The sequence below is a fragment of the Cucurbita moschata genome, unplaced genomic scaffold, assembly GCF_002738365.1.
Source record: "Cucurbita moschata cultivar Rifu unplaced genomic scaffold, Cmos_1.0 Cmo_Scf00113, whole genome shotgun sequence".
In the NCBI taxonomy this organism is placed as follows: Eukaryota; Viridiplantae; Streptophyta; class Magnoliopsida; order Cucurbitales; family Cucurbitaceae; genus Cucurbita; species Cucurbita moschata.
In genome coordinates this window covers 138,816-166,015 of record NW_019268629.1, presented here as the reverse complement: position 1 = coordinate 166,015, position 27,200 = coordinate 138,816, and the positions used below count along the sequence as shown (strand labels likewise).

The 27,200-nt window shown below is 40.1% G+C and overlaps 2 protein-coding genes across 2 annotated transcripts in view; one reads left to right on the top strand and one right to left on the bottom strand.

The window, feature by feature from the left end:
• Positions 1 to 3,445, bottom strand: part of LOC111439877 (cleft lip and palate transmembrane protein 1 homolog) — an 8,179-nt gene extending 4,734 nt beyond the window's left edge. The window contains exons 1-6 of the mRNA XM_023077344.1: positions 3,153 to 3,445; positions 2,055 to 2,201; positions 1,841 to 1,955; positions 1,632 to 1,726; positions 649 to 752; positions 214 to 251 (exon numbers count right to left, since the gene is read on the bottom strand). Of these exons, the coding sequence (XP_022933112.1) occupies positions 214 to 251; positions 649 to 752; positions 1,632 to 1,726; positions 1,841 to 1,955; positions 2,055 to 2,201; positions 3,153 to 3,374 (721 nt within the window). The 5' untranslated portion in view covers positions 3,375 to 3,445. The remainder of the gene's footprint in view (positions 1 to 213; positions 252 to 648; positions 753 to 1,631; positions 1,727 to 1,840; positions 1,956 to 2,054; positions 2,202 to 3,152) is intronic.
• Positions 3,446 to 5,107: 1,662 nt separating this feature from the next.
• LOC111439876 (VQ motif-containing protein 31-like) lies at positions 5,108 to 5,597 on the top strand. The gene is given in 2 exon segments (XM_023077342.1): positions 5,108 to 5,308; positions 5,310 to 5,597. Coding segments are annotated over 2 exon segments (489 nt in total).
• The last annotated feature ends 21,603 nt before the right edge of the window (positions 5,598 to 27,200 follow it).

The window sequence follows — 27,200 nt, the reverse complement described above, 5'->3', positions numbered from 1 at the left end:
TTCCAAAAAAAAAAAAAAAAAAAAAAAAAAAAAAAAAGAATCAAAGTGTCATGCATAAAACTTAATGAGAACTTCTGAAATACTCTTAACTATATTAGATTCTCAATCAATCACTTTTGTATTTCCTTTGTTACTTATACAGCCTTGAAGCACAATAAGAAAAAAAAAAAAAACCAAATTTATGAAGATGGACAGAGGAATATATAAGGATACAAGGAGCAATATTTGGTGGAACACCATTGTGAGGATATCTGCAAAAAAAAGAAAAAAGAAAGAATGAACTTCTTAGGTATTAGTGAATCCCAAACGAGACTAATGCATAGGAGATAACAAGAAAACATGAGGTTGTCCGTGTTACTGTCTATACATAAATAGATCAATTAAGCCACATGATAGAAGTTACAGAAATAAATTGGTATGCCAAGACAACCGTCATACTAGATTCAACGTATTTGATTTATAAAGAGTACAAAAAATATTTATCATAAATATTTTTTTTAAGAAATTAATAAAAGCAAATATATATATATATGAAACATCAATTTTAAGTGCAAGAACCTTCTAATCACTGTACTAACTAATAATTTTTCATAATTTTATTGCTCTAAAAACTTGCAGAGATTAAAGATTAAAATGTAGTAAACATACCCGGTAAAATCGTCAACTAGATTAATAGTCACATTTGGTTTCCAATAGGAAACCCACTCCACAGGACCATCATCTTTCAGATCAACTTGGTTATCATCAACAACCTTGAGCAACAAAAAGTGACATTTGTTTAGAACAAGACGGCTCAAGATTGCAAGCACTACAGAAGACTGAGAATTCTTGAATATCGATCAAGTGTTGATGTACCATCAAATGAAAGCCATTAAGAAAACAAGGGAACACAATAATAGGACAGGATAGAAATGCTAGTGCAATTTGAATCAGTGGATAGATAATGGAAAGTACACTCCGAAACTATGATCCCATACACAATTACTTCATTTCCATTGAGCAATCTATTTCATGTCATTCTAATAAACACAAAACTTAAATATCCTGGTGCCCATAAGGAGCGTTGGTGATATATCTTTGACAACTATTGAGGTACTTCTGCAAATTTCTACTTATATAACTAATGCATAGCATAGCATAACATTTTTATCATATTGGTTATTCATAGCATATTAAATGCTAAAAGTATCAATATGCGGTGAAATATATTTAGTTATACACTTGCACTATATGAGTAGAGTCTATCCAATCAACATGCTTCTCTCCCGATCTCGTGAAGTACAAGCATCAGAAACTGAAAGTCCAACATCAACAATCTTTCTGCAGATTCTAAATAATTTTCTTCAGGTTTATACATGCGACTATCTTTCAGGAGAAATAATTGTACTTGATGATAACAAAAATAGTAATAAATGTGATTCTCCCCAAAAGAAGACNACAGTAGTTACAAAAAACTCATCTAGACAAACAAAAAAAAAAAAAAAAAAAAAAAAAAAAAAAAACAGGGCACATAAAGCATGATTCAAGTATGCATTGCCTAATTAATATCTCTTATGCCAAACACATATGCATGACTCTTATATCAGTGAACAAAATTTACAAACCGAACTATTCAACGGCAAAGGAATCACCTCTTTCAGAATTTCACCAGCATCAGAACCTTCAGAATTGCCTAACAAACTCTTCTTCTTATCTGCTTTTGACTTGGGCAAATATATCACGATAGCTGAAATGAATTGAAGTACACATCCTCAAGTACCGATATATTATCTGTTGCTTGATTACAGAGGAAACAAAAAATCTAAAGCTCAAGATAACACGGAAAAATATAAGATCTTACGATGTGTCCTTCCAAATGCAGCAAGAGGCTGAAACTCTGGATCATTGGGGTCTGGAGTGTATCCTGACCGTGCAAAGAAGACATGTGCATACAGCGATCCATTTTGTTTCAAATCCTATAAGAAGAGCTATTGCATCAAAACCCTCTAACATCAAGAACTAACCAGGGACTAAAAAGGCAATATGCAGATGCGTCAGTAATGGTTTAACAGTACCTCAGATGGATAGTACTTCAATGAAAGAGATCTGACACTTTCTGGCCCCCATATAGCATAAGGTATACCATTCTCATGCCAAACAAGCGCACCTTCATTTCCGAAGTCGGTAAACCTTTCATGCTCAGAAAGATACACCCACATATCCTGAAGGAAATTAATGCAACTGGTAACAGTTTACAGGACCTATAACTAAAAAAAAAAAATAGACAGAAAAAATTCTGCTACAGATAGAAAAAAGTAACGAACAAAAACCTACATAATATTTATCATAAGAAGTTAAGAACAGAAAAGTTTTATAACATATGGCAATAACTGCTTGAACATCAAAAATAGGCAACTCTCAGTACACCTAGAACAAGATTCAACAAATGCCTTGAACCACCATGGAGGTTATTCAGACTAGAGAAGAAAAAAAAAAAAAAAAAAAGAAAGGGAGTGAGTTCAAACTAGATGGTGGCGATCAACCTAAATTTACTAAAAATCTAGGGATTTCCTAATACCGTCAGGTGGTTGTGCCAATCAGAACAAAGAAATTGAAATCTTTTTCAATTTTTACATAATGTTCGTGTCCACATGAATTGTGTGCAACGAGTGAAACAACACATATCTGATTTCAGGCCTTCACGCATGCCCGAAAATAAGTAAAAAAAAAAAAAAAGATAGCATAGGAGAGAACTCAACAGCGGAAGAACCCGGTATGTGCTCTTGACATAAATTCAATGCCAAGATTTGCATTAAGTTGAGTATTTACATCACATGCTAAACGCATAACATAGAAGCTTTAGGATCTCTCCTGTAGTCAACAATAACAGAGTTGAAAATTCCAATCACCTAAATCTCCAACGATAAACATCGGAAACCTAACTGGCCGCCTATAACTTCGAGAGTGAAAAAGATAGTCTATACCCTTCTCGGCATCCAGCCGGCTCAGTTAGAATTTCCAAGAAAATCCATACAAAGAATACAATATTGTCACGTAAATCGATTAAAAAATTATTGAAACAATTACTCGCAATACAAAACACGAAAAACAGCAAGTACAACGGAATCATCAATTATTCAAAAACACATCTAACAATCTAATTACAAAATTACCAGCGGTTCACCCTTCTGAAAGAGATTGGACATGAGGATAGCAGGATCAGAGGGCTTCTTGGGGGCGAAGAATTTAGAAGCGAAGTACCAGAAGACGGCGATCCTAATGACTCCAGTAAGAGACTGTGCGAAGCCTCCTTGTTGCTGTTGCCCTGCTCTTGGTGCTGCCGCTACTCCTCCTCCTCCGCCGCCTGGACCTCCCTCTACTGCCGGCGTCGCCATTTTCTTCTTCCCTCTGTGCAAATCGAAGAGATCGGCGCAGAGAGAGAGAGATTCGTGAGAGAGTTTACAAGAAGAAGCTTTGGTGTTATATATAAAAAGCAAAGATTTGTTTTTTATTTTATTTTTCTCTTACGATTGCCACGTCACGCAGAAAATATAAAAAATCATAAATCCAGCTATGTATTATGCTTATGCAACTACAAATATCTCTTATATTAGCCTTCTTTTTTTTTTTTTTTTTTTGGTCTCGAAATAATTACATATTTATTTTTTAATTTTGATTTTATTCTTTGAATTTTTTAGTTAATTCTTTTTGGGTCCATTAACTTCAAGATTTTACATTTTCACCCAATGCCCATTACTTATATTAATTTATATAAAACAATTAGATCAAGTATAATTAAACAACTAATTTTCATTATATTTTTTTGGCTGCTAGTAAAATTGATTCAAAAAATTGCATCATTATATTTTAAATTGATTAGTTATGTAAATGTAAAAATTATTGACACAATTGCACTCCTAGAGCAGTGGGACAACGGGACAACGATTGTGTGACACTTGTTGTAACCCAACAAACAAGTCAACCATGTAAAATTTGCAATTCGTCGATAATATCGACATATGTAAGAGTCAACCATGTAAAATTTGGATGCTACACCTCATGACTTGGACCCCATAAACCAACACAAGCTCTTCTAGCATGCTTGTAAGAGTGAAGATGTGAGAATCCCACGTTAGGTGGGGACACAATCCCATATTGGTTGGGGAGGAGAACAAAATACTAAGTGTGTGAAAACCTTTTCCTAGCAAAAACGTTTTAAAAGCCTTGAGGGGAAGCCCGAAAGGGAAAGCCCAAAGAGGACAATATTTGCTAACGGTGCGCTTGGGTTTGGGCCGTTACAAATGGTATCAAAGCTAGACACTGGGCAGTGTGCCAACAAGGATGTTGGCCCCGAAGGGGGGTGGATTTGGTGGGGGTCGCACATTGAAGGGGGTGGATTGTGAGAATCCCATGAGGGGAAGCCCGAAAGGGAAAGCCCAAAGAGGACAAGAATTTGGTGGGGGTCTCACGTTGAAGAGGGTGAATTGTGAGAATCCCACATTGAGGGGAAGCCCGAAAAGGAAAGCCCAAAGAGGACAATATTTGCTAGCTAGCGATGGGCTTGGACTTGTGAATTGTGTCACAGTTATACTTGTCAAGGCGTGTTGTCTATGGTCACATATCAGATGTCCTAATCATGCTTATCTAGGATGGATTGTCCATGACCGCATGCCCTATACCTTTTACTGCTTTCATCTTAGACAAGTCTTTACTATTTCATGTGGTGTAACATGAGTGTGTATACCATTCACCAAAACCATGACTACAGCTAGAAGAGCTAAAATGCCCCATAAAGGGATGTGACTAATTGTCAATTCTTCCTCCCTCAAGCTATATGATATTTAAGCCGTGATGTTTCTTTGCTTATAGCCATACAATGTTGCTTTCTTCGATTCTTTCAAAAGACATGGATTTTGGGATATCAAAAGACAACGAGGAAGTGAATTTTGGTCAACGGAGTTGACCAAGTCTCTTTTTGGTAAAAAAAATAAAAGTAAAAGTAAAAATAGCATTTTCTTGTGAATGAAACAATATTTTACTTTTTAATTTTGATGGGAACAATTCTTTCCCTTTTTTTTTCTTCTCTTTTTCAATTCTCAAAGTTCTTCCTTAATAAGGTAGCATTGTGATGGAGAAGGGAGGCAGCCAAAGTCGTGTCGTGTGTACACCTTTGACAACGTTCATACAGACCGACACGACAACGTTTCGAGAGGTTGTACAACGTCTAACCGGGCCATCAGAAACCCACACGCCACCATCGAAAGCAGTTGGATCAAAGAGGTCAACTACGACCTCCAAACTCCATGAAAGGAGACACTTGACTAGACCAAAAGTTGCAAATTGTGAAACCATGTCCTTCCCATTTCAAGTCGGACGAGCATCCTAGCTACGTTACGAGCCCGGTCAGGACGCCTTCGAAGATCTTGTCAAAGCTGTTGATGGGGGAGGACGAGAAGGAGTCGAATAAGGTGGAAGAAGAGAAGGCAATCAAAGAAAGGGGATTCTATTTGCATCCATCTCTAAGGTCAAAGCTTGGCTATACTCAACCAGAGTTGCTTTCATTATTTCCTTTGGAATCTCCCAAACCAACTCAGCGCAATGAAACAAAAAAGAATTAATCATTTAGTCCCTAAGAATATATTGTTTTAGTTTCAAATTTACTCTTTTGATACATGATTGTTAAAATTGGTTCATGAAAAACTTCTCCCTAGTAGACACGTTCTAAAACTATGAGTTGACGTTGATTATAACGAGCCAAAAGTGAACAATATTTGCTAGCGTTGGGCTTGGACGGTTACAAATGGTATTAGAGCCAGACACTGAACAGTGTGTCAACGAGGACTCTAGCTTTCAAGGGAGTGGATTATGAGATCCCCTACATCGGTTGGAGAGGGTAACGAAGCATCCCTTATAAGGGTGTGGAAACCTCTTCTCAGTAGATGTGTTTTATAATCGTGTGGTTGACATGGATACGTAATAGGCCAAGCGGACAATATCTACTAGTGGTGAGCTTGGACCGTTACAAATAGTATTAGAGACAGATACCGAACAATGTGCTAGCAACGATGCTAGTCTCCAAGAGAGGTGGATTGTGAGATCCGACATCGATTGGAGAGGGGAACAAAGCATCCCTTATAAGGGTGTGGAAACCTCTCCTTAGTAGACGTGTTTTAAAACTGAGGTTGACGTGGATATGTAACGGGCCAAAGCACACAATATCTATTAATAGTGGGTTTGAGCTGTTATTACATAATATTTAGCAAGTATAATGCCCACATGTATGAGTCTACATTAGGGGACATTTTTACCTAATTAAACATTTTCATAAAAAAAAGGGATCAAATTGAAGTTCCTGCAAATATACTCGGAACAAATTCTACCTAAAACAACAAAACATATGTACTTTATATATATATAATAGATAAAGATTTGATAGAAATATATTTGTTAGATTATATCCCGTAGTTTAAATGTTTGGAAGCCATATTTAGTAAATTGAAACCATATATATAACGGGTTGTGCTCTCAAAATCTACTTTCTTCGTTTTCTATATTATATCTGGTTGTACATACTTGAAGTCATTGCTAAAACCTTTAACCAATATTTCTCCTTGTATTTTCTCGTTCCTGTTCTTTGTGTTCATCCTGATTGAATGTGTGCGTTGTTGAGCGATCCTAACAACTGGTATCGACCCTAACAATAACTTGTATTCTATTTAAACGTGTGAACTTTAATGAATATTGAATTTTTAATTAAACTTGTTTTGGCAATAATAATGATTTATAATGTGTCCCTAATTAATTAATGGATCTACCTATACAAAAAATATCTCCAAGTCTTAACAATAATTTTGGGAACAAAAACTAAGGGATGAAGTTAGATGAACTAAATTGATATAAAATTGAAAGTAAAAGGACAGAAATTACTACTTTCACAAAAATTAAGGGAATAAAAAGTGATTTGTAACAAAGAAAATAAACCGAATTGATTGTAAAATTTGTACCAAAATAGCAAAACGACCCAATAAAGTAGATGAGCTCGTAATTTGGTTGTAATATTTATTAAATTAGAAAACTAATTATGATGTATTTGTCAAAGAAATGTATATTTAAACCTCCTCTACCTCAATTCTTTGCAATTCACTCAACAAAACTACACTTTGCATTCTCTCTAAAAACATGACAAAGATTTCTCCTTCGCGCATCGCTATCGTTGTTGTTCTTATCTTTGCCGGTTCTCTTCTTCATATAGATTATATCTTATTATGAGTATTACAAACATTATCGTCATCCATATCTGATATATCGCAAGGCTTTGATGTTCATACATGGGATTATCGTAATCGTTAAAATGATTTAGCCTTACAATTTTGATGTTAATAGTTTATGGATGTTGTAGTTTTCTTACTTGACATGTTTTTACATGCGTAGTGTTTAATTATTTTTAATTTTAATTTTGTAGTAGCAATGACTTTGGTATGTGAAGGAGTCTCGACGGCAGAAAGATGTGAAGAAAGATTGTATGATCAGGGGTGCATACTCGATGATTGTGGAAAAAAATGTTGGGAAAAGCACCAAGAAGTCTCACATACGTGCATACCTATTGATCGTGCGCAAACCATCTATGCTTGTTATTGTTTTTTTAATTGCGCTTAAAATTAATTTTGAGGCGTCTTTGTATCTAAGACATACTAAATAATCTTGCCCAAACTATCTATGCTTGTTGTGTGTCCTCTTGATTTGCATGGATAAAAATGACTTTTGTAAGAATTCAATATGTTTACCATTTTGAGGATTTGACGAAATGTGGACCTATGAATATGATCTTGTGAGAAAAAAAAATCATAAATCTTGATGATGAGTGCCAAAAGTACATAAGTGAGCTTCAAAGCAAGTGCTAGTAAATTCGGCACCCCCATCGCTTTGAAAAGTCTTTATACTACCAGAATATTGGTTTTCTACAAATTTTTGAAATTGAATAAAAACATCAAAGAAATCATATTAAAAAATTTAAAGGGTAAATTCAAGTGAACGGGAATAATCATCAATAAAAAATAACACAGTAAAGAAAACTCGAATTGAATTTGACGAGGAAGGATCCCAAAGATTACATGAACAAAAGATTTAACATATGATAAAAACTATGTTCATTGCGGGAATAAGCCAATCAATGACTTTTTGCAAGTTGTCATGTACTACATAGAGATGGAGAAGGTAAAGACGTAAGAGAAAGATATCCTCTGTTATTTTTATTTTTATTTTTTCTATATATAATAGAATAATTCACATGACCCAACCAAGCATGCCATAAATCATGTGAAAGACGTAGAGAATTGTTTTCTAAAATAGAAATAAAGGCAGAGTTGTTACGCTCCAACACATATAGCCCTCATCCCTTTTACTACTCGTCATCACTCTTCTTGTTTGATTATTCTGGATAGTAAAAAGATTATTAGTAAATGTAACGGAGAGAAGAAAATCATAGGTTAATTTGATAATTAAAATAAAATTTTTAATGAGACGAGAGACAACCAAGACATCTAATAAGTGAATAGTTGGAACAAGAGAAAGTGTACTGGTGATGGTAATTAGTAGAGAGGCACCTTTTTCCTACAATCACAGAACATTTATTCGTGTAATTTTTAAACTGATCCAAAATGAATGGATCAGTGGTCAGATGGACCGAAGCCCCAATGTCTAAAAACAAGTTAACAGTCATGGGTCCAGCAATGGAATAGGACGTGTTGAAAGCTTCGGCAAGGTGAACATGAGTATATTCAGTCCATGCATACCGTTGGTTGCAGTGATCATCATAGTGATCCTTCATGCAACATATTTAACAGCAAGGTGGTCGACGACCTTGACCCGAGTGGGTACATCCTCGATTGGAAGAGTTGTCATGAGAATGAAATGATCTCATTAGTTGCTACGGGAAATAGGGTGACTTTCATGGGTGCAGCTACGATTAGTGGCTATGAATGTCGCAGATGAAAAGTCAGAAGACTTATGGGAGCGTTGTAACAACTCAAAACTTTCAGCTTTAGAGACTAAATCTGAAAAAATAGGGAGAAGGGTGAAAGCCATCTATGTAATAGAAAATGTTGAAAAATTAGTGTCGAGTCCACGAAGAAACTCGCGCACTTTATTAATGTCCTTGACGGGTTAGCCATGTTGACTTCTGACAATACGTCGACGAAAAAAAAACAGTCGAAGAAAGTTCCTTCGAAGACCTGATGTTTATTTCTCATTCAGTTGAATTCTTTAAATAACAAACCTAATTACAAAAATAGAAAGAGTGGGCTAAAACTAAATTTAAGGACCATAGTTTTTATTTAATAAGCCAATGGCATGAAGCTGGTCAAAGATTGCTTTGAAGGTATGAGCATACTCAGCAACAAGTCATCCTTGAGTCTCAGTTCTCGGGCTTTCAAATGATGGTTGAACGTAGTCTCCAAGACAAGCTAAACGTCACAGACATTGGAGAGACCAACGATGACAGCAATGACTTCCTCAATGAGAAATGAGATCAGGAGACAGAGAAGTCATTGATCGGCTGCTTTCCACTCGAAATATTTGGTGTTGAGTGTTGAGGATGTTGCTGGTTTAAATTGAGGTGGTAAAACTAAAGTTCCATCAACGTAGCTCAACAGGTCATAAGCGACACGATTTCAAGTTGGCAGACTCACTCGGTGTTGAGAGTGAGTGTCGCATAATCCCTTGTAAATGTCATATTAAAATATGGCCCAATAAGATCCAACCCAAAAATTGTATGAGCCCATTATATATTTATAAAATCTTAATCTTGATGATGAGTGCCAAAAGTACATAGGTGAGCTTGAAAGCAAGTGCTACTAAATTCGGCATCCCCATCGCTTTAAAAATCTTTATTTGCACTCGTATATTATTTTTCTAGCAATTTTTTAAATTGAAAAAAAAACATCAAAGAAATCATATTCAAAATTTTAAAGGGTAAGTTCAAGTGGATGGGAATAATCATCAATAAAAAATAACACAGTAAAGAAAACTCGTATTGAATTTGACGAGGAAGGATCCCAAAGATCACATGAATAAGATTTAACATATGATACAAACTATGTTCATTGCGGGAATAAGACAATCAATAACTTTTCGCAAGTTGGCAGGTACTACATAGTGATGGAGAAGGTAAAGACGTAAGAGAAAGATGTTTTCTTTTATTTAAAAAAGAAATAATAGAATAATTCACATAACAAAGGCAAGCATGCCGTAAATCATTTGAAGTACGTAGAGATTTGTTTTTTTAAAACAAAAATAAAGGCACAGTTATTGGGCTCCAACACATATAGCCCTCCATCCTTTTAATGGGTAGTCATCACCTTTAACAATTATGGATAGTAAAAAGATTATTAGTAAATGTAAGGGAGAGAGAAAAATCATGTCTTAATTTAATAATTGGAAGAAGATTTCAAATGAGATAAGGGACATCCAAGACATCTAATAAGTGAATATTTGGAACAAGAGAGAGTATACTGGTGAGGGTAATTGGTAGAGAGTCAGTATACTGGGGTGAGGGTAATTGGTAGAGAGTCACATCTTCCTACAATCACAGAACATTTATTCATGTAATTTTTAAACTGATCCAAAATGGGTGGTTCAGTGGTCAGATGGACGAAAGCCCCAATGTCTGAACTCAAGTTAGCAGTGACGAGTCCAGCAATAGAACAGGACGTGTTGAAAGCTTCGGTAAGGTGAGCATGAGCTTAGTCAATCCAAGCGTACCGTTTGTTACAGTGATCAACATAATAACCCTCCATACAACATATTTGGCAATAAGGTGGTCGATGACCCTAATGTAAGTGGTACATCCTCAGTTATAAGAGTTGTTGTCATGAGAATGAAAATGACCTCGTTGCTTGCTACGGGAAATAGGGTGACTTCCATGGGTGCGGCCACGATTAGTGGCTGTGAATGTCATAGAAGTGGAGTCAGAAGACTGGGAGCGCTGGAACAACTCAAAACTTTCAGCTTTAAAGACTAAATCTGAAAAATAAGGTAGAAGGGTGAAAGTCATGTAATTAATAGAAAAGGTTGAAAAATCGGTGTCAAGTTCACGAAGAAACTAGTGCACTTTATTAATGTCCTCGATGGGTTGGCCAATGGCATGAAGCTAGTCACTTATTGCTTTGAAGATACGGGCATACTCAGCAATAGGTTTGGTACCGCGTTTTATCAGCTACAAGTCATCCTTGAGTCTCAGTTCACAGGCTTTTGAATGATGGTTCAACGTAGTCTCCAAGGCAAACCATACGTCATGAACAGTGGAGAGACCAAGAACAACAACAATGGTTTCCTCAATGAGAAAGGAGAGCAGGAGACAGAGAAGTCATTGATCAGCTACTTTCCACGCAAATATTTGGTATTGATGTTGAGGAGGTTGTTGGTTTAAATTGAGGCGGTAAAACTAAAAGTTCCATCAACGTAGCTCAACTCATAAATTTGATGCAATATTAAAAGCTAAGTTTGCGGAAGGAGGGAAATTTAGTGCTTTATTATGCAAAAAATAACTATATTTATAGCTAGTGTCATGCTTGGTTAAAAGAAGAGAAAAATAAAATTCTAACCAAAAGCAGAATATCATGCCAAAACAAAGAATGGGGCAGAAGACCATAGCAATGACTTGATATTCAAAATTACTAAAACATAAAAATAGCAACTAAAACTAACATTCCCTCCTTTAAACTGACGACGCGATCTTTAGATTAAATTTAAGAATCTTGACAGGCACCAAGCAACATGCGTAGCTTCTCAAAGACAACTCGAGTCAAAGGTTTTGTCATGATATCAACTAGTTGCTCTTTAGTATGACAATGTTGTAACATCATAGTTCCATCTTTTCATAAATCACAGAGGAAGTGGAAACGAACATCAACGTGTTTGCTTCGACCGACAAGACTAGACTTCTGGTCAGCTTAATAGTGGAACTATTATCACAGTACACCATTGTAGCTCCAACTGGGATATGATCGAGTTTTTCCAATATCCTTGTCGACCATATGGCTTGGCAAGCACAAGCTATAGCACCAATGAATTCAGCTTCAGTAGTGGAGAGTTACTACAGGTTGCTTCATTGAGAACCATGAAACAGCCCTTGAACTTAGCAAAAAATGAATAACCTGATGTACTTTTTATATCCTCCAAATCTCCTGCATAATCACTGTCAGTGTAGGATGTAAGCTCAGTATTATCATCTTGCTCGTAGAAAATACCATATGTAAGTGTTCCTTTTATGTAACGTTACACCCTTTTAATGTCTTGAAAATTGATTTCTATAGTCTTAGCCAAGTACCTACTAAGCAAACTAACAGAAAACATGAGGTCAGGTTTGGTAGATGTTAAGTACATTAAGCTTCCTACCATTTGCATGTACAAGGTGTTGTTGACAGACAAGTTAGTAGAATCCGTAACAAACCTAAATCCAGGTACAATAGGATTGTATTACAGCTGACCATATTAAATCTTTCCAGTACCTCCTGGGCATACTTCTTTTGACAAATGAAAATACCATCAGCTCGTTGTGACACTTCTAAGCCAAAGAAAATATCACATTCGTCAAAGATCAGTCATATCAAATGCTTTCATCATGGATTCCTTAAAAGAACTCAACAAAGCCTCATCGTTTCTAGTAAATATGAGGTCATCTACATAAAAACGTACGAGTAAGAAAGTACCTTAATTATTTTTGCACCATGAGGAAGATCAGTGAGATCCCAAGTATCATTTTTCCGTATTGCTTCAATCTTAGAATCCATGGCACATCTCCAGTTGGCACTTTTTGCTGCATCCACATACGTTAAAGGATCTTGATAAACAAATAGAGCAAAATTACCTTGATCGTCATCATCAGAGAGGTTCTCTCCACTCCCATAGTACGCATCCAAGTTGGAGGGTTTCTAGAGCGTTTTTCTGCTAGTTTAGAAATAAGAACAGCAGCAGGATCATTAGAGGGATCAACAACAGGATCAACAATTATGTGCTCATCTAATGTGTGTTGCTTTGAGTTTTCTTCATGAAGGTCACCAACTGAGTTGTTTGTGGCTTCATTTTTGTCATCATGGTGGCTATCGGTGTCTGTATCACTTCAGTCAAGAGATGCTTGAACTGATTCAATATAACTGTCATCCCATGGAGAGCTCTCCTCTTCATTGAACAAAACATCACGGCTGATGAGCACCTTTTGAGACAATGGATCTTACAAGCGATAGGCTTTAGACTCTTTACTGATTCCCAAAAGAACACATTTTGTGCTCTTGTTATCCAATTTGGTTCGTTTGCTATCTGAAACATGAACATAGGATATGCACCCGAATACTAAAAAATGAGCAACAGATGGTTTGATGCCACTCCATGTGTAACGACCCAGATCCACCGCTAGTAGATATTGTCTTCTTTGGGCTTTTCCAGGTTTCGGACGATGTGCTAGCCTTCTCGTTGTTCCCCGAAGGGGGGTAGACACGAGGCGGTGTGCCAGTAAGGACGCTGGGCCCCAAAGGGGTGGATTTGGGGGCGGTCCCACATCAATTAGAGGAAGGAAAGAGTGCCAGCGAGGACGCTGGGCCCCGAAGGGGGGTGTATTGTGATGTCCCACATTGATTGGGGAGGAGAACAAACCACCATTTATAAGGGTGTGGAAACCTTCCCCTAGCAGACGCGTTTAAAGCCTTGAGGGGAAGCCCGAAAGGGAAAGCCCAAAGAGAACAATATCTGCTAGCGGTGGATTTGGGTCGTTACACCATGCCTCCTCCGAGGTTCTGTCTTGAACTACAAGCGTAGGACTTCTGTTGAGAATCTGCGCTGCCCAATTCAAAGCCTCTGGCCAAAAAGTTTTTGGAGCTTGTCCGTTAGTGAGCAAACTTTGCACCATATTCATGATTGTTCGATTTTTTCTTTCTACCACTCCGTTTTTCAATGGTGTGTGGGCGTTAGTGAGAAAACTTTGCACCATATTCATGATTGTTCGATTTTTTCTTTCTACCAATCCTTTTTTCATTGGTGTGTGGGCTACAGTGAGTTGTCGATGTATTCCATGATTTGAGCATAACTCAATAAACTTATGCGAACTCTCCACCCCTAATAGTTCTCAAACTTAAAATATTTGTCCCAGTTTTTTTCTCCACCTTTGTTTTGAAAAGTTGGAACATTAGAAGGCCTATGATTTTTCTATTAAGAAAAGTACCCTTAATTTTCTACTGAAATCATCAATAAAAGTTAGAATATTACCTTTTGTGGCTGTTTGACATAGGTGTAATTGGACCACATATATCTGAACGAAGAAGTTGAAGTGACTTTGATGCTCTCCACATACTTTCTCGTGGAAAGGGTCTTCTATTTTGCTTTTCCAACAGATAATCTTGGCATAATAAATTAGAACATACCAGTTCTTGCTAGCCATGAACCATCTGCTTGTGTTTTAGAGTTTTGAGGCCTTCAAAACTTAAGTGACCATACCAGTAGTGGGAGAGATTGTCCAAAATTGTGTGTAGGAGTGTAACTTGGGAGATGTTATTAACTTGGAGCTGAATGCATCCTTTTCCTGTCACACCAATGCTAGAGTTGTCACCTAGCTTTACATACTTGCGAAAGCCTTCATCTAGTTCTGAAAAGAATTCTTTATATCCGCACATGTGTTCGTTGCAGCTTGAATCTAAGAACCATGCCGCTTCTTCTGATTCTTTTTCAACATGTGTCGTAAGTGTAAGCAAAAAAAAACGCAACAGAAGGGGAGAATAAACGAAGACACACAAATTATTTCTTGTTTTTGTGGTGTCTTTAGAACTTGGCACCATTTTCTTTATATACTTAAAAATTTACCTATTTCTGCTACAAATCAGCAACCACTCCACAACTCCTTCCACTACTTACAATATTTCCGACCTTTTTTCATGGAGAATTAAACAACAGAAATAAAATAATAATAATAAAAAACAAATAATAAAAAACAAGTTTATAACTAACAATCACTCCTCTAAGCTTGTTTAACTATGTTGAATTGACTTTCTTCAAGCCAATCTTCTCTCTTAACTCCAGAAACCGTTGTCTTGCTAACGGCTTTGTCAGAATATCCGCCAACTGTTCATCTGTGTTCACATATTCCAATTCAATAGCTTCAGTTTGTACACATTGGCGAATAAAATGGAATCTGGTATCAAATGTGTTTACTTCGATCATGGTAAACAGGATTTTTCGCCAACGCTATAGCTGAGTTGTTGTCAACATTAAGCTTGGGTTTTATTGGAAGTTGACTGATGTTACTCAAAATCCTGTCCAACCATACTCCTTGACATGTTCCAGCAGTTGCGGCTATATATTCAGCCTCGGATGATGACAAAGCCACCACCTTTTGCTTCTGTGATATCCAGGTTATTGGATTTACTCCCAAATAGTACAACACTCCAGTTGTACTCTTCCTATCATCAATATCCCCAGCCATATCACTGTCGCTAAATCCTACCAGCTCCACATTCGATAGCTTCTTATAAACGCAACCAAAACTTAGAGTACCTTTCACATACCTCAATATTTGTTTTACTGCTGTGAGATGTGAAGTTGTTGGTGTCTCCATGTATCTACTCATCACACCAACTGAGTAGGCTATGTCGGGCCGGGTATTAACTAGATAGCGTAAGCTTCCAATAACACTTCTGTAAAGTTTTTTGTCAACCGCAGGTTCTCCATTTCCATGTTTGCTCATCTTTATTCTTGGTTCCATGGGAATCGAACAAGGATTGCACTCCCCCATTCCTAGCTTCTCTAGGATTTTTCTTGCATATCCGGCTTGACATAAAGTGATTGATTCACTGCTTTGTCGTACCTCAATACCCAAGTAATAGCTCAAAAGTCCAAGATCGCTCATCTCAAATTTCTGGTGCATCTCTTCCTTGAACTTAGCTATAACTTGTTTGTTTGTGCCGGCTATGATTAAGTCATCCACATATGTGCCGATTATCATTGCTTCAACTCCATTAATTTTCTTATACATAGCATATTCCTGTGGACATCTAACAAAACCAAGTGACTGCAAACATTGATCAAGTTTAAAATTCCAGGCCCTCGGAGCCTGTTTTAATCCATACAAAGCTTTACGTAGTTTTAACACCATGTTTGGATTTTCTTTGTCAACAAACCCTTCTGGTTGGACAACATACACCTCCTCTTCTAAGTCGCCATTCAGAAAAGCTGTCTTTACATCCATATGATGTACTTCCCAATTCTTAATGGCTGCATAGGCAAGAATTAATCTCACTGTTTCTAACCTGGCCACTGGTGCGAATACTTCACTGTAATCTACACCGAACTGCTGTGCATATCCCTTTGCCACGAGTCTCGCCTTGTGTTTCATGATTTCTCCATCTGGATTTTTCTTTAATTTGAAAATCCATTTGATGCCGATTGCTTTATGATTCTTCGGCAAATCTGTGAGTTCCCACGTTCTGTTCTTTTCGATGGAGAGAATTTCAGACATCATGGCATTCCTCCAGTTTTCATTCTTAGCAGCTTCCCCATATGAGGTTGGCTCCTCTATAGAAAGAAAACAAAGGTCCATTGCTTCCTCCTCTGCTTCATTCAGTTCTCTATAAATATCTTCTAGAAACCTGAATTTTTTCGGCGTTGATGAGCTTGACGATGATGCATTTGAGGTACTGTCCGACGTTGATAAAGTTGAGGACGAATTTTCCCTTTGTCTTTCGTCTGGATCAACTTCGATATTTTCAATATTCCTCTCCTCTGTTTTACTCTATTTTTCTGAATTTTGAACGGTGAAAGTTCCTCTTTGTTCATCATCACCGTTTGTGATTTCTTCCCAACACCACTTTTTCTCCTCTTCGAACACCACATCCCTGCTCACGATAATTCTGTTCTTTTGTGGATCCAATAATCGGTAAGCTTTGGTTCCATCTTCATATCCTAACATAATTGTCTTCACATTCCTATCAGCAAGTTTAGGAAGGTGTGAATATGTATTCTTGGCATGAGCAAGACACCCGAAGATTTTAAAGTGATGATCCTTTGGTATCTTGTCAAACCAAGCTTGATACGGTGTACCATCTGCAACTCCTTTTGTTGGCGATCTGTTCAGAATATACACGGCAGTTTTGATAGCCTCTCCCCAAAATTTTGCAGGCATCTCTTTGCTCTTTAACATGTTAGATAAAACCTTTGTTTTTTCCTTATTTAGATTCACACGTTTACATTTAATTTCCCTTTGACCATTTGACAAACACGTCGAATGGATTAGCGAATTCTTAGACGTCAATTTTCTAGGAAGTGGCACAGATTCAGTTGGCCACTCTCCACCCATTTTTAGGATAGATTGTATTTAAATAGAAAATCTGTTTACAGGATTTAACATCCGGATTTTGAAGAGCAGTCAAACTTTCAGTCCTTCTCTCTCTCTTATTTTACGCATTTTATCTTTCTTCCAACAAACTCCTGTCGATAATATTTTCCCTGGCCGATTATCGAAATCCAACAAGTGGTATCAGAGCCTCGTTGAAGCGATCGGTAGTATACCATCACAGAAGAGCCAACCTATCAACAATCAAGTTGAATAGCTCAAGTGGTTAGAGCGTCGACCTAATAACACATAGGTCTTAGGTTCGAGTAGAAGAAAATGCAAAGCGCAAAAATAAATACATCGTGGGGCCCATCTCAAGCAGGCTCGCTCACTCCTCCACGCCGCTAAGTGCCGGCATCTCCATCACCACCACGAAGAGGCCGTGGCCGACAGCGTGATGACGGGCGTCAAGTAGTTGTTGAGCGAGTGGGTTATGGCACGCTGTCGAGCCAGAGGAAGGAGAAACAATCGAGTACCGGGAGGATCGGCTGGCGTTCGCCGCCATATTACGATCTGTGCCCCCAGAGATGCTGGCTTCACTTTCCACCAAACGCACCGCACAATCGGCCTGGGAAGGAATCAAATCCCGTCGGGTCGGTGTACAACGAGTGCGGGAATCCAACATCGAGCAACTACGGAAAGAGCTCTCGGAGATTCGCTTTAAGGACGGCGAATCCGTCGATGATTTTTCAATGCGGATCACGGGGCTCGCCAACAGCATCACCACCCTCGGTGGTGGCATCAGTGAGGCAGAAATCGTAAAGAAGATGTTGCAGGTCGTTCCCGATCACCTCGAGCAAGTCGCGATTTCAATCGAGACATTGCTTGATGTGAACGACCTAACAGTGGAAGATGTGACCGGAAGACTACGTAACGTCGAGCAGCGGAAGAAGAATATCACTTCAGCTGTTGACAAGGAGGGCCGTCTAGTCCTCACGGATGAGGAATGGCTTGCACGCCTAAAGCTCCGCGACAACACCGGCGAGAGCAACGGGTCCTCCTCCAGCCGCAAAGGCGGTAAGAAGCCATGGATGTCCCACGGGCGCACGCGTGGGAAAGATGGGAATCAAAAGAAGGAGTCGACCAATGGCAGGCCGATCCAATGCTCGAACTGTGGGAAGAGAGGACACCTGAGCAGAAATTGCTGGAGCAAGCTGAGGAATAAGGAGAAGGCCGAAAAGGCCCATGTGGCTCAATCCGAGGAGGACGAGCCAGCTCTCTTCATGGTAACTGCATGCGTCCCCAATTTCGATTCCAAATCCGACGACGATGTTGAACCCAAGAAAGAGCTCCAGTTGGGCGTAGCAAAGATGGCACCAGCTGGGGAGCCAATTCAACTGGAGGAGGAGCGAGTGTTCGCTCAGATCGGCGAAAGGGACGAGCAACACGAGCACCAGCAATGGATCCTTGACACAGGGGCAACAACCCATATGACCGGGGCTAGATCTGCGTTCTCCGAACTCGACTCGGGGATCCGTGGGACGGTGAAATTCGGCGACGGCTCCGTCGTCGAGATCGAAGGGCGCGACACCATCCTGTTCGTCAGTAAGGGAGGCGAGCATCGCCAGCTGACCGACGTCTACTTCATCCCGAGGCTCAAGGCTAACCTTGTGAGCCTGGGTCAACTCGATGAGACAGGTTGCTTCATTTCCATCGAGCGCGGACTACTAAGAATCTGCGATAATCAACGACGGCTGCTCACGCAAGCAAGGCGCACCACAAACCGTCTTTACATCTTGGAGTTAGAGATAGACCAACCCGTTAGCCTCTCGGCCAAGACCGAAGAGGTATCTTTGAGGTGGCACGTAAGGTACGGACACTTAAACTTTCCTGCCCTAGAAAAGCTACAGAAGAAGGAGTTGGTGCACGGCTTGCCAGAAATCAAAGGCGTGAACAAGCTGTGCGACGGGTGCCTCATCGGCAGACAGAGGCGCACACCCTTTCCGTCCCGAACAGCCTACCGAGCCGATGAGCCATTGGAGCTTGTACACGGCGATATTTGCGGGCCCATCAAGCCGGCGACCCCAGGCGGTAAGAGTCTCTTCCTCCTGTTAGTCGATGACAAAAGCCGCTTCATGTGGCTGACCCTGCTGCAAGCGAAAAGTGAGGCGGCAGAGGCGGTTAAGCGCATTAAAGTGCGAGCGGAGGCCGAATGTGAGAAGAAGATGCGAGTGCTGCGCACTGACCGAGGCGGAGAATTCATCTCGGCAGGTTTCAGTAAGTACTGCGACGAGATCGGCATACAACGACACCTAACGGCGCCCTACTCCCCCAACAGAACGGAGTGGTAGAGCGCCGAAATCAGACCATTGTCGGGACAGCGAGGTCACTGTTGGTGACGGCCGGGATGCCTGGGAGATTCTGGGGAGAGGCAGTAATGACAGCTGTCTATCTCCTCAATCGGTCACCAACCCGAAGCCTCGACGGGAAGACGCCATATGAGGCCTGGTACAACAAAAAACCAACAGTACATCATTTTCGCGTGTTCGGCTGCATCGCATACATGAAGGTAACACGTCCCCATCACGCCAAGCTCGATCCCAGGGGGCTGAAGGTTGTCTTCATCGGCTACGAACCCGGGAGCAAGGCGTACAGGCTTTATGATCCTGTAGGGGGGCGAGCTCACGTGTCTCGCGACGTCGTCTTCGACGAAAGCACCTTCTGGTAGTGGAATGACGTGATCGAGGCAGACCGTAATCCAAATCAATTCACGGTGGAGTACCTCGTCACCGAGCCTGAAGAAGGAGGAGCCCAGCATCAGGAGACGTCATCGCCGCCAGCAGGTGCACCACCTGAACCAGTGGAATTCGCAACACCACGGACTGCGGATTCGACGCTGGATGCCGATCACGATACTGATCTGGAGGCTAGGTACCGGAGGATGGATGACCTAGTGGGAGGAGGTGAACCACCTGGACTAGCAGCGCGCGAGCTCGAGGAAGTGGCCGAACTACATGCCGTCAGTGCAGATGAACCAAACACCTTCGCCGAAGCAGAAAAGAACCCGTGCTGGCGGAAGGCAATGCAGGAAGAGATGACATCCATCACTGAGAACCAGACGTGGAGTCTGGAGGATATGCCACCGGGACACCAAGCCATAGGGCTCAAGTGGGTCTTCAAACTGAAGCGCAACGAAAAAGGAGAAGTTGTGAAGCACAAGGCTCGTCTGGTGGCGAAGGGCTACGTCCAGAAGCAAGGAGTGGACTTCGAAGAGGTATTTGCGCCAGTAGCAAGGTTAGAATCCGTTCGTTTCTTGCTGGCAATTGCAGCACATCACTCTTGGGAGGTTCACCATATGGACGTAAAGTCTGCTTTCCTTAACGGAGAGTTGAAGGAGACCGTCTATGTTCGACAACCACCTGGCTTCCTGGATAACGACAACCCTAATAAGGTACTGCGCCTGCACAAAGCACTCTACGGGCTTCGACAAGCCCCACGAGCCTGGAACGCGAAGCTCGACAGTACCCTACTGTCACTGAATTTCAAACGTTGTGCCTCTGAGCATGGCATGTACACGTACGGCCACGGCAAAAAGCGACTGTTCGTGGGAGTGTACGTCGACGACTTCATAATCACTGGAGGCGACGTGGGAGTCCTCGGAAGGTTCAAGAATGAGATGTCGAAAAACTTCGAGATGAGCGATCTCGGTGTGCTCAGCTACTACCTCGGCATCGAAGTGCAACAGAACTCTTCCGGCATCTCCATTTGCCAAAGTGCATACGCGAGGAAGCTGCTGGACACAACTGGGCTTGTGGACAGTAATCCTACCAGGACGCCAATGGAGGCCCGACTTCAACTAAGGAAGGCCGGCACTACGACGACAGTCGACTCCACCAATTACCGCAGCATTGTCGGGAGTCTGCACTATCTGGTAAACTCTCGTCCAGATCTTGCATATTCTGTTGGATATGTGAGCAGGTTTATGGAAGCACCTAGGGAGGAGCATCTAGTGGCTGTCAAGCGCATCCTGCGCTATGTAGCCGGAACCAGAGGCTGGGGCGTAAGATACTGCGCTAGGAGGGGAAAGGAGAAACTCAAACTGGTCGGCTACAGCGATAGTGACATGGCCGGTGACGTTGATGATCGTAAGAGCACCAGCGGAATGATCTACTTTCTCTCAGGCGGCGCGATCTGCTGGCAATCAACAAAACAGAAGGTAGTTGCTTTGTCTTCCTGCGAAGCAGAATACATCGCCGCTTCGATTGCAGCAACTCAAGGGGTCTGGCTTGCACGACTAATGGAAGAACTCATCGGGAGAGAAAGCGATCCACCAATGCTATACGTAGACAACAAAGCTACGATCTCCCTGATCAAAAATCCAGTTTTGCACGACCGGAGCAAGCACATAGAAATCAGATTCCACTACATTCGAGAATGTGCAGATCGAGGGCTCATCAAGATTGATTTCATTCGAACAGAGGAACAACTTGGAGACATTTTCACCAAGTCCCTGGCACGGGTGAAATTTGAAGAACTTTGCTCAAAGATCGGAGTTCAAATAATAAGGCAGATATAACAAAGGTTTTAGGAGGAGATTGTTAGATAAAACCTTTGTTTTTTCCTTATTTAGATTCACACGTTTACATTTAATTTCCCTTTGACCATTTGACAAACACGTCGAATGGATTAGCGAATTCTTAGACGTCAATTTTCTAGGAAGTGGCACAGATTCAGTTGGCCACTCTCCACCCATTTTTAGGATAGATTGTATTTAAATAGGAAATCTGTTTACAGGATTTAACATCCGGATTTTGAAGAGCAGTCAAACTTTCAGTCCTTCTCTCTCTCTTATTTTACGCATTTTATCTTTCTTCCAACAAACTCCTGTCGATAATATTTTCCCTGGCCGATTATCGAAATCCAACATAACATACATCTGGCCATCTCTACCACCGTTCGATTACGCCTTTCTACTACGCCATTTTGCTGTGGTGAAAATGGTGCAGTAAGAAGTCTCTTCATGCCTTCATTCTCGCAATAGTCTTTAAAAGAAGTAGATACAAACTCTCCTCCACGGTCCGTTCTAAAGCTCTTAATCTTCCTGCCTTTCTCTACCTCCACACTGATCTTGAATTTTTTAAACACCAGCAGTGTTTCATTCTTGTTTTTCAACATAAACACCCACATAAATCGTGAACAATCATCCACTAGTAACATAAAATATTTGTTACCTCCATACGTCATTGGCGAAATAGGTCCACATAGATCTCCATGGACAAGATCCAATGACTCCTTCTCACGATATGTTGTTGTTCGGGGAAAAGGAGTCCTATGCTGCTTTCCAATTAAACACCCATCGCATAATTGATTGACCTGGGTGATTCTCGGTAACCCTTCAACCATTCTCTTGTCATTTAATTGCTTTAAAGAGTGAAAATTTAGGTGTCCATACCTCGCGTGCCAGAGCCAACCACTGTTACTGATATTTGTCATTAAACACACCTGTTCCGTAAGCTTCAACTTTACTACATACAATCTGTTGGATTGTCTGGTCACCATAATAATCAGGCTCCTAGCTTTGTCATATATCTTCATCACACTGTTCTCTATGACAATTTTATTTCCACTCTCATCCAGTTGTCCCAAACTTATAATATTGCTCTTGAGTTTAGGTATGTAATAGACTTGCGATAAGATCAAGTGCTCATTCGTTTTGCATTTGAAGAGCACTATTCCACGACCACAAATGTCTATTACAGAGTTATCACCGAAGCGTACCTTTCCAACAACAGATGTGTCGAGCTCACAAAACACCCTCCTTTCTCCTGACATGTGGTTGCTTGCTCCAGTATCTAGGAACCAGGAATTTTCAACTCCAATATTGTCTGGTGGCAGCACTATAGTTTCATTCTACATCACAAAATTAGGCTCTTTGTTATGTGTGGTTTTAATTTCACACACCTCTATCATCAGCAGTGACGACTCCTCATCCTTTTGCATCTCTATCAGGTAGAGTTGTTCGTCTATTGTGGAACACTCTGATGCGAAGTGTCCCATTTTCTGACACCTGAAACATTTAATTTTACTTTTGTCAAATCTCGTCTTTTGAGTTTGCGACTCTTCTTCATCTCCTCGATGCCAGTCACTTCTCCCACGGCCTCTCCATCTTCCGCGACCCCGTCCCCTGCCTCCTCTGGAACTGCCTTGATCCTTCCATTCTTTCTTTGAGGATTTTGCAGTCTCTCGTTCGTTCCATTCTGCATGAGTGAGGAGAACGGTTTCATCTTTTTCTCCAAACCCTTGCAACCTTTCTTCATGTGCCTTGAGTGATCCAATAATCTCATCAACGGATTTCGTTTTGAGATCGCTAAACTCCTCAATCGTTGAGGTAATTTGAAGAAACTTTGCAGAGGTGGATCGTAGAAGTTTCTTAACTACTTGGATATCATCCACAGTATTGCCGAGGCCTCTCAATTTGTTGACAATAATGGTGAGTTTTCCAGAATACTCATCAATACTTTCTAAATCACCCATCCTCAACGCTTCAAACTCCTGCCAGAGAGTCTGCGTTCTAACTTCTTTCACTCTTTCCGCACCTAGATTCATATTTTTCAGCATGATCCAGGCTTCCTTGGCTGTTTTCTTGGCACCCAACTGTAGCAACGTATCTTCTCCAATACTTTGATAAATAGCTGCTAAAGCCATCTTATCTTTATGGTTATCTACTGTTTCGGGTGACTCAATTGCCTCCCAAACACCTTGTGCCATCATAAATACCTCCATCTTAATCGCCCAAGCTGCATAGTTGCATTTTGTCAGCATCGGGTATTTGAGTGTGACAGATCCCTCCTTTTCTTGAATCTATACACTCACCTCATGTGAGGCATCACCTTCTATCGCATCGGTGTTTTGGCTCCTGTCACTCGATTCCTGTCTCATTTTTTGATCTCTCTCCCTTCTTGACCGCTCAATCTCTAAGTGAGACATGATTGAAAACTAGCCTTGATCTTAACGCTTTGATACCAATTGTAAGCAAAAAAACGCAACAGAAGGGGAGAATAAACGAAGACACACAAATTATTTCTTGTTTTTGTGGTGTCTTTAGAACTTGGCACCATTTTCTTTATATACTAAAAAATTTACCTATTTCTGCTACAAATCAGCAACCACTCCACAACTCCTTCCACTACTTACAATATTTCCGACCTTTTTTCATGGAGAATTAAACAACAGAAATAAAATAATAATAATAAAAAACAAATAATAAAAAACAAGTTTATAACCAACAGTAAGCAATTCTTTTGTTGTTACACTTCTAGAGCTTTAATTTCAGATAAACAACCTGTTGATTCCTCCTTTTGTTCTACCTTCTCTTCAACATATGCCACGAGAAGCAGTGGTTTAGAAGTTTCTGCAAAATGAGCCTGTGATTCCTTTTCCTTATTCTTCTTGGGACATTCGTACTGAAAATTACAATAAAAACACTCAACAAGAATTTTGTTAAAACCTAGTCTCTCACATGCTCGTCCTTTACCTCGAAATGTGCCACCTACACAATTTATTCTCCCTGCTCTTCCAAAATATGTCTTTGCATATGTTGTTCATGAACCAATATACTACTATGCAATTTATCAATGGTCATGATGTCCAAATCGTTGGATTATTCAATGGAGCAAGCCACTTAATCAAACTTTGAAGTCATGGAGTTCATAGTTTTCTTAGTAATGCTAACATCATTCATCTTTTCACCACGAAAATGCATTTTATTAGCAATGGTGAGAGTACGAGGAAAACATAATAAAAAACAGCCTCACCTTCCTTCATATGAAGAGTCTCAAAGTCCTTGAGCATAGTAGTTGTGCTCATTTCACCTTTGTATTTCCTTGGAATTTTTTCTTCATTGAATCCCAAATTTCTTTCGAAGTTTCTTTATCAAAAATAGTCTCTAGAATTGAGCGATCGATGAATCATGGGAAACTCGATCTCCATGAATTCACCATAGATAATCTGCCACAGTCCCGAAAAAAATAAATGAAAAAAATTTACGAAGATAAGTGGGAGTTGTTTGGATATAATCCTTGAATTGAGTATGATATATATGTTAATATGTTTTTGTGTATCTTGAGCATGTATGGCTTGTGTGTAAGAAACATGATGTATTGTACGTCGTGGTATGTTGTTTAATAGCTTCTGATGCCTGAGCTCCTTACTAAGTACGTGTGGTTAAGTATTGACTCATGAATTGATTATGCAAGTGATTAAAGTCTCTATAGGATTAGTGATACGAAATACGAGACATGATAAGGGATCGACGAAAGCTAGTTGTTTCAGCTTAGTTTATTTATCTTTAATGGTCTGTTTTAGCGTTGTAATCCGAGTACGTTTTGTTTCTAAACTTTGAGTTGGAAGTTTATCGTTGGAATTGTTAAATACTTGTTTTAGAGTGGCTTGCTTGCTTTTGAGTTCCGATTTTCAATCTTTGGATGATCTTTGTAGCAGAGTGACGACCAATGCTTAGCTAATGAGTTATGTTAGGATGAGCTGGAAAAATCTTTTGGATCTCCAAATGTCTTTGACCCAAACAACTGGAATAGAGTTCATAACCCAACTCAACCTAAACTTGCTATTTTTTTGTTTGATTAGTAGGGTTGTCATAATTTGAAACTCAATCTAACCCTTAAAATTTGGATGCTACACCTCATGACTTGGACCCCCTAAACCGACACAAGCTCTTCTGGCATGCTTGTAAGAGTGAAGATGTGAGAATCTCCCCCATAAACCAACACAAGCTCTTCTGGCATGCTTGTAAGAGTGAAGATGTGAGAATCCCACGTTAGGTGGGGACACAATCCCACATTGGTTGGGGAGGAGAATAAAACACTAAGGGTGTGGAAACCTTTTCCTAGCAGAAACATTTTAAAGCCTTGAGGGGAAGTCTGAAAGGGAAAGCCCAAAGAGGACAATATTTGCTAACCGTGCGCTTGGGCTTGGGCCGTTACAAATGGTATCAAAGCTAGACACTGGGCGGTGTGCCAACAAGGATGTTGGCCCCGATGGGGGGTGGATTTGGTGGGGGTCTCACATTGGAGGGGGTGGATTGTGAGAATCCCATGAGGGGAAGCCCGAGAGGGAAAGCCCAAAGAGGACAAGGATTTGGTGGGGGTCTCACGTTGAAGGGGGTGAATTGTGAGAATCCCACATTGAGGGGAAGCTCAAAAGAGAAAGTCCAAAGATGACAATATTTGCTTGCTAGCGATGAGCTTGGACTTGTGGATTGTGTCACGGTTATACTTGTCCAAGGCGTGTTGTCTATGGTCACATGTCAGATGTCCTAATCATGCTTATCTAGGATGGATTGTCCATGACCGCATGCCCTATCCCTTTTACTGCTTTCATCTTAGACAAGTCTTTACTATTTCATGTAGTGTCAACATGAGTGTGTATGCCATTCACCAAAACCATGACTACACCCAGAAGAGCTAAAATGCCCCGTAAAGGGATGCGACTAATTGTCAATTCTTCCTCCCTCAAGTTATATGATATTTAAGCCGTGATGTTTCTTTGCTTACAGCCATACAATGTTGCTTTCTTCGATTCTTTCAAATTATTTTCAAATTTATTTACTCACTCACGTTTTTTAAAACATTTCTCGCAAACATGACCTGAGACTCGAGCATACGTCGATATTGTTTACAAAGTTCGAATTTCTCACGACTGACTTGTTCCCTAGATTAGAACAAGTGTTCCACAATCCTCATCTCACTACTGCAGAAGTGCGATTATGACATAGTGTGGCAAACACCAAACCATGGTGCAATTTTCTCTATTTTGCATGTCACCTCTTCCCACCACATCATTGTATAATTTTCTTTATTTTTTAGGTCACCTCATGCAAAAGAATTTACCGTTG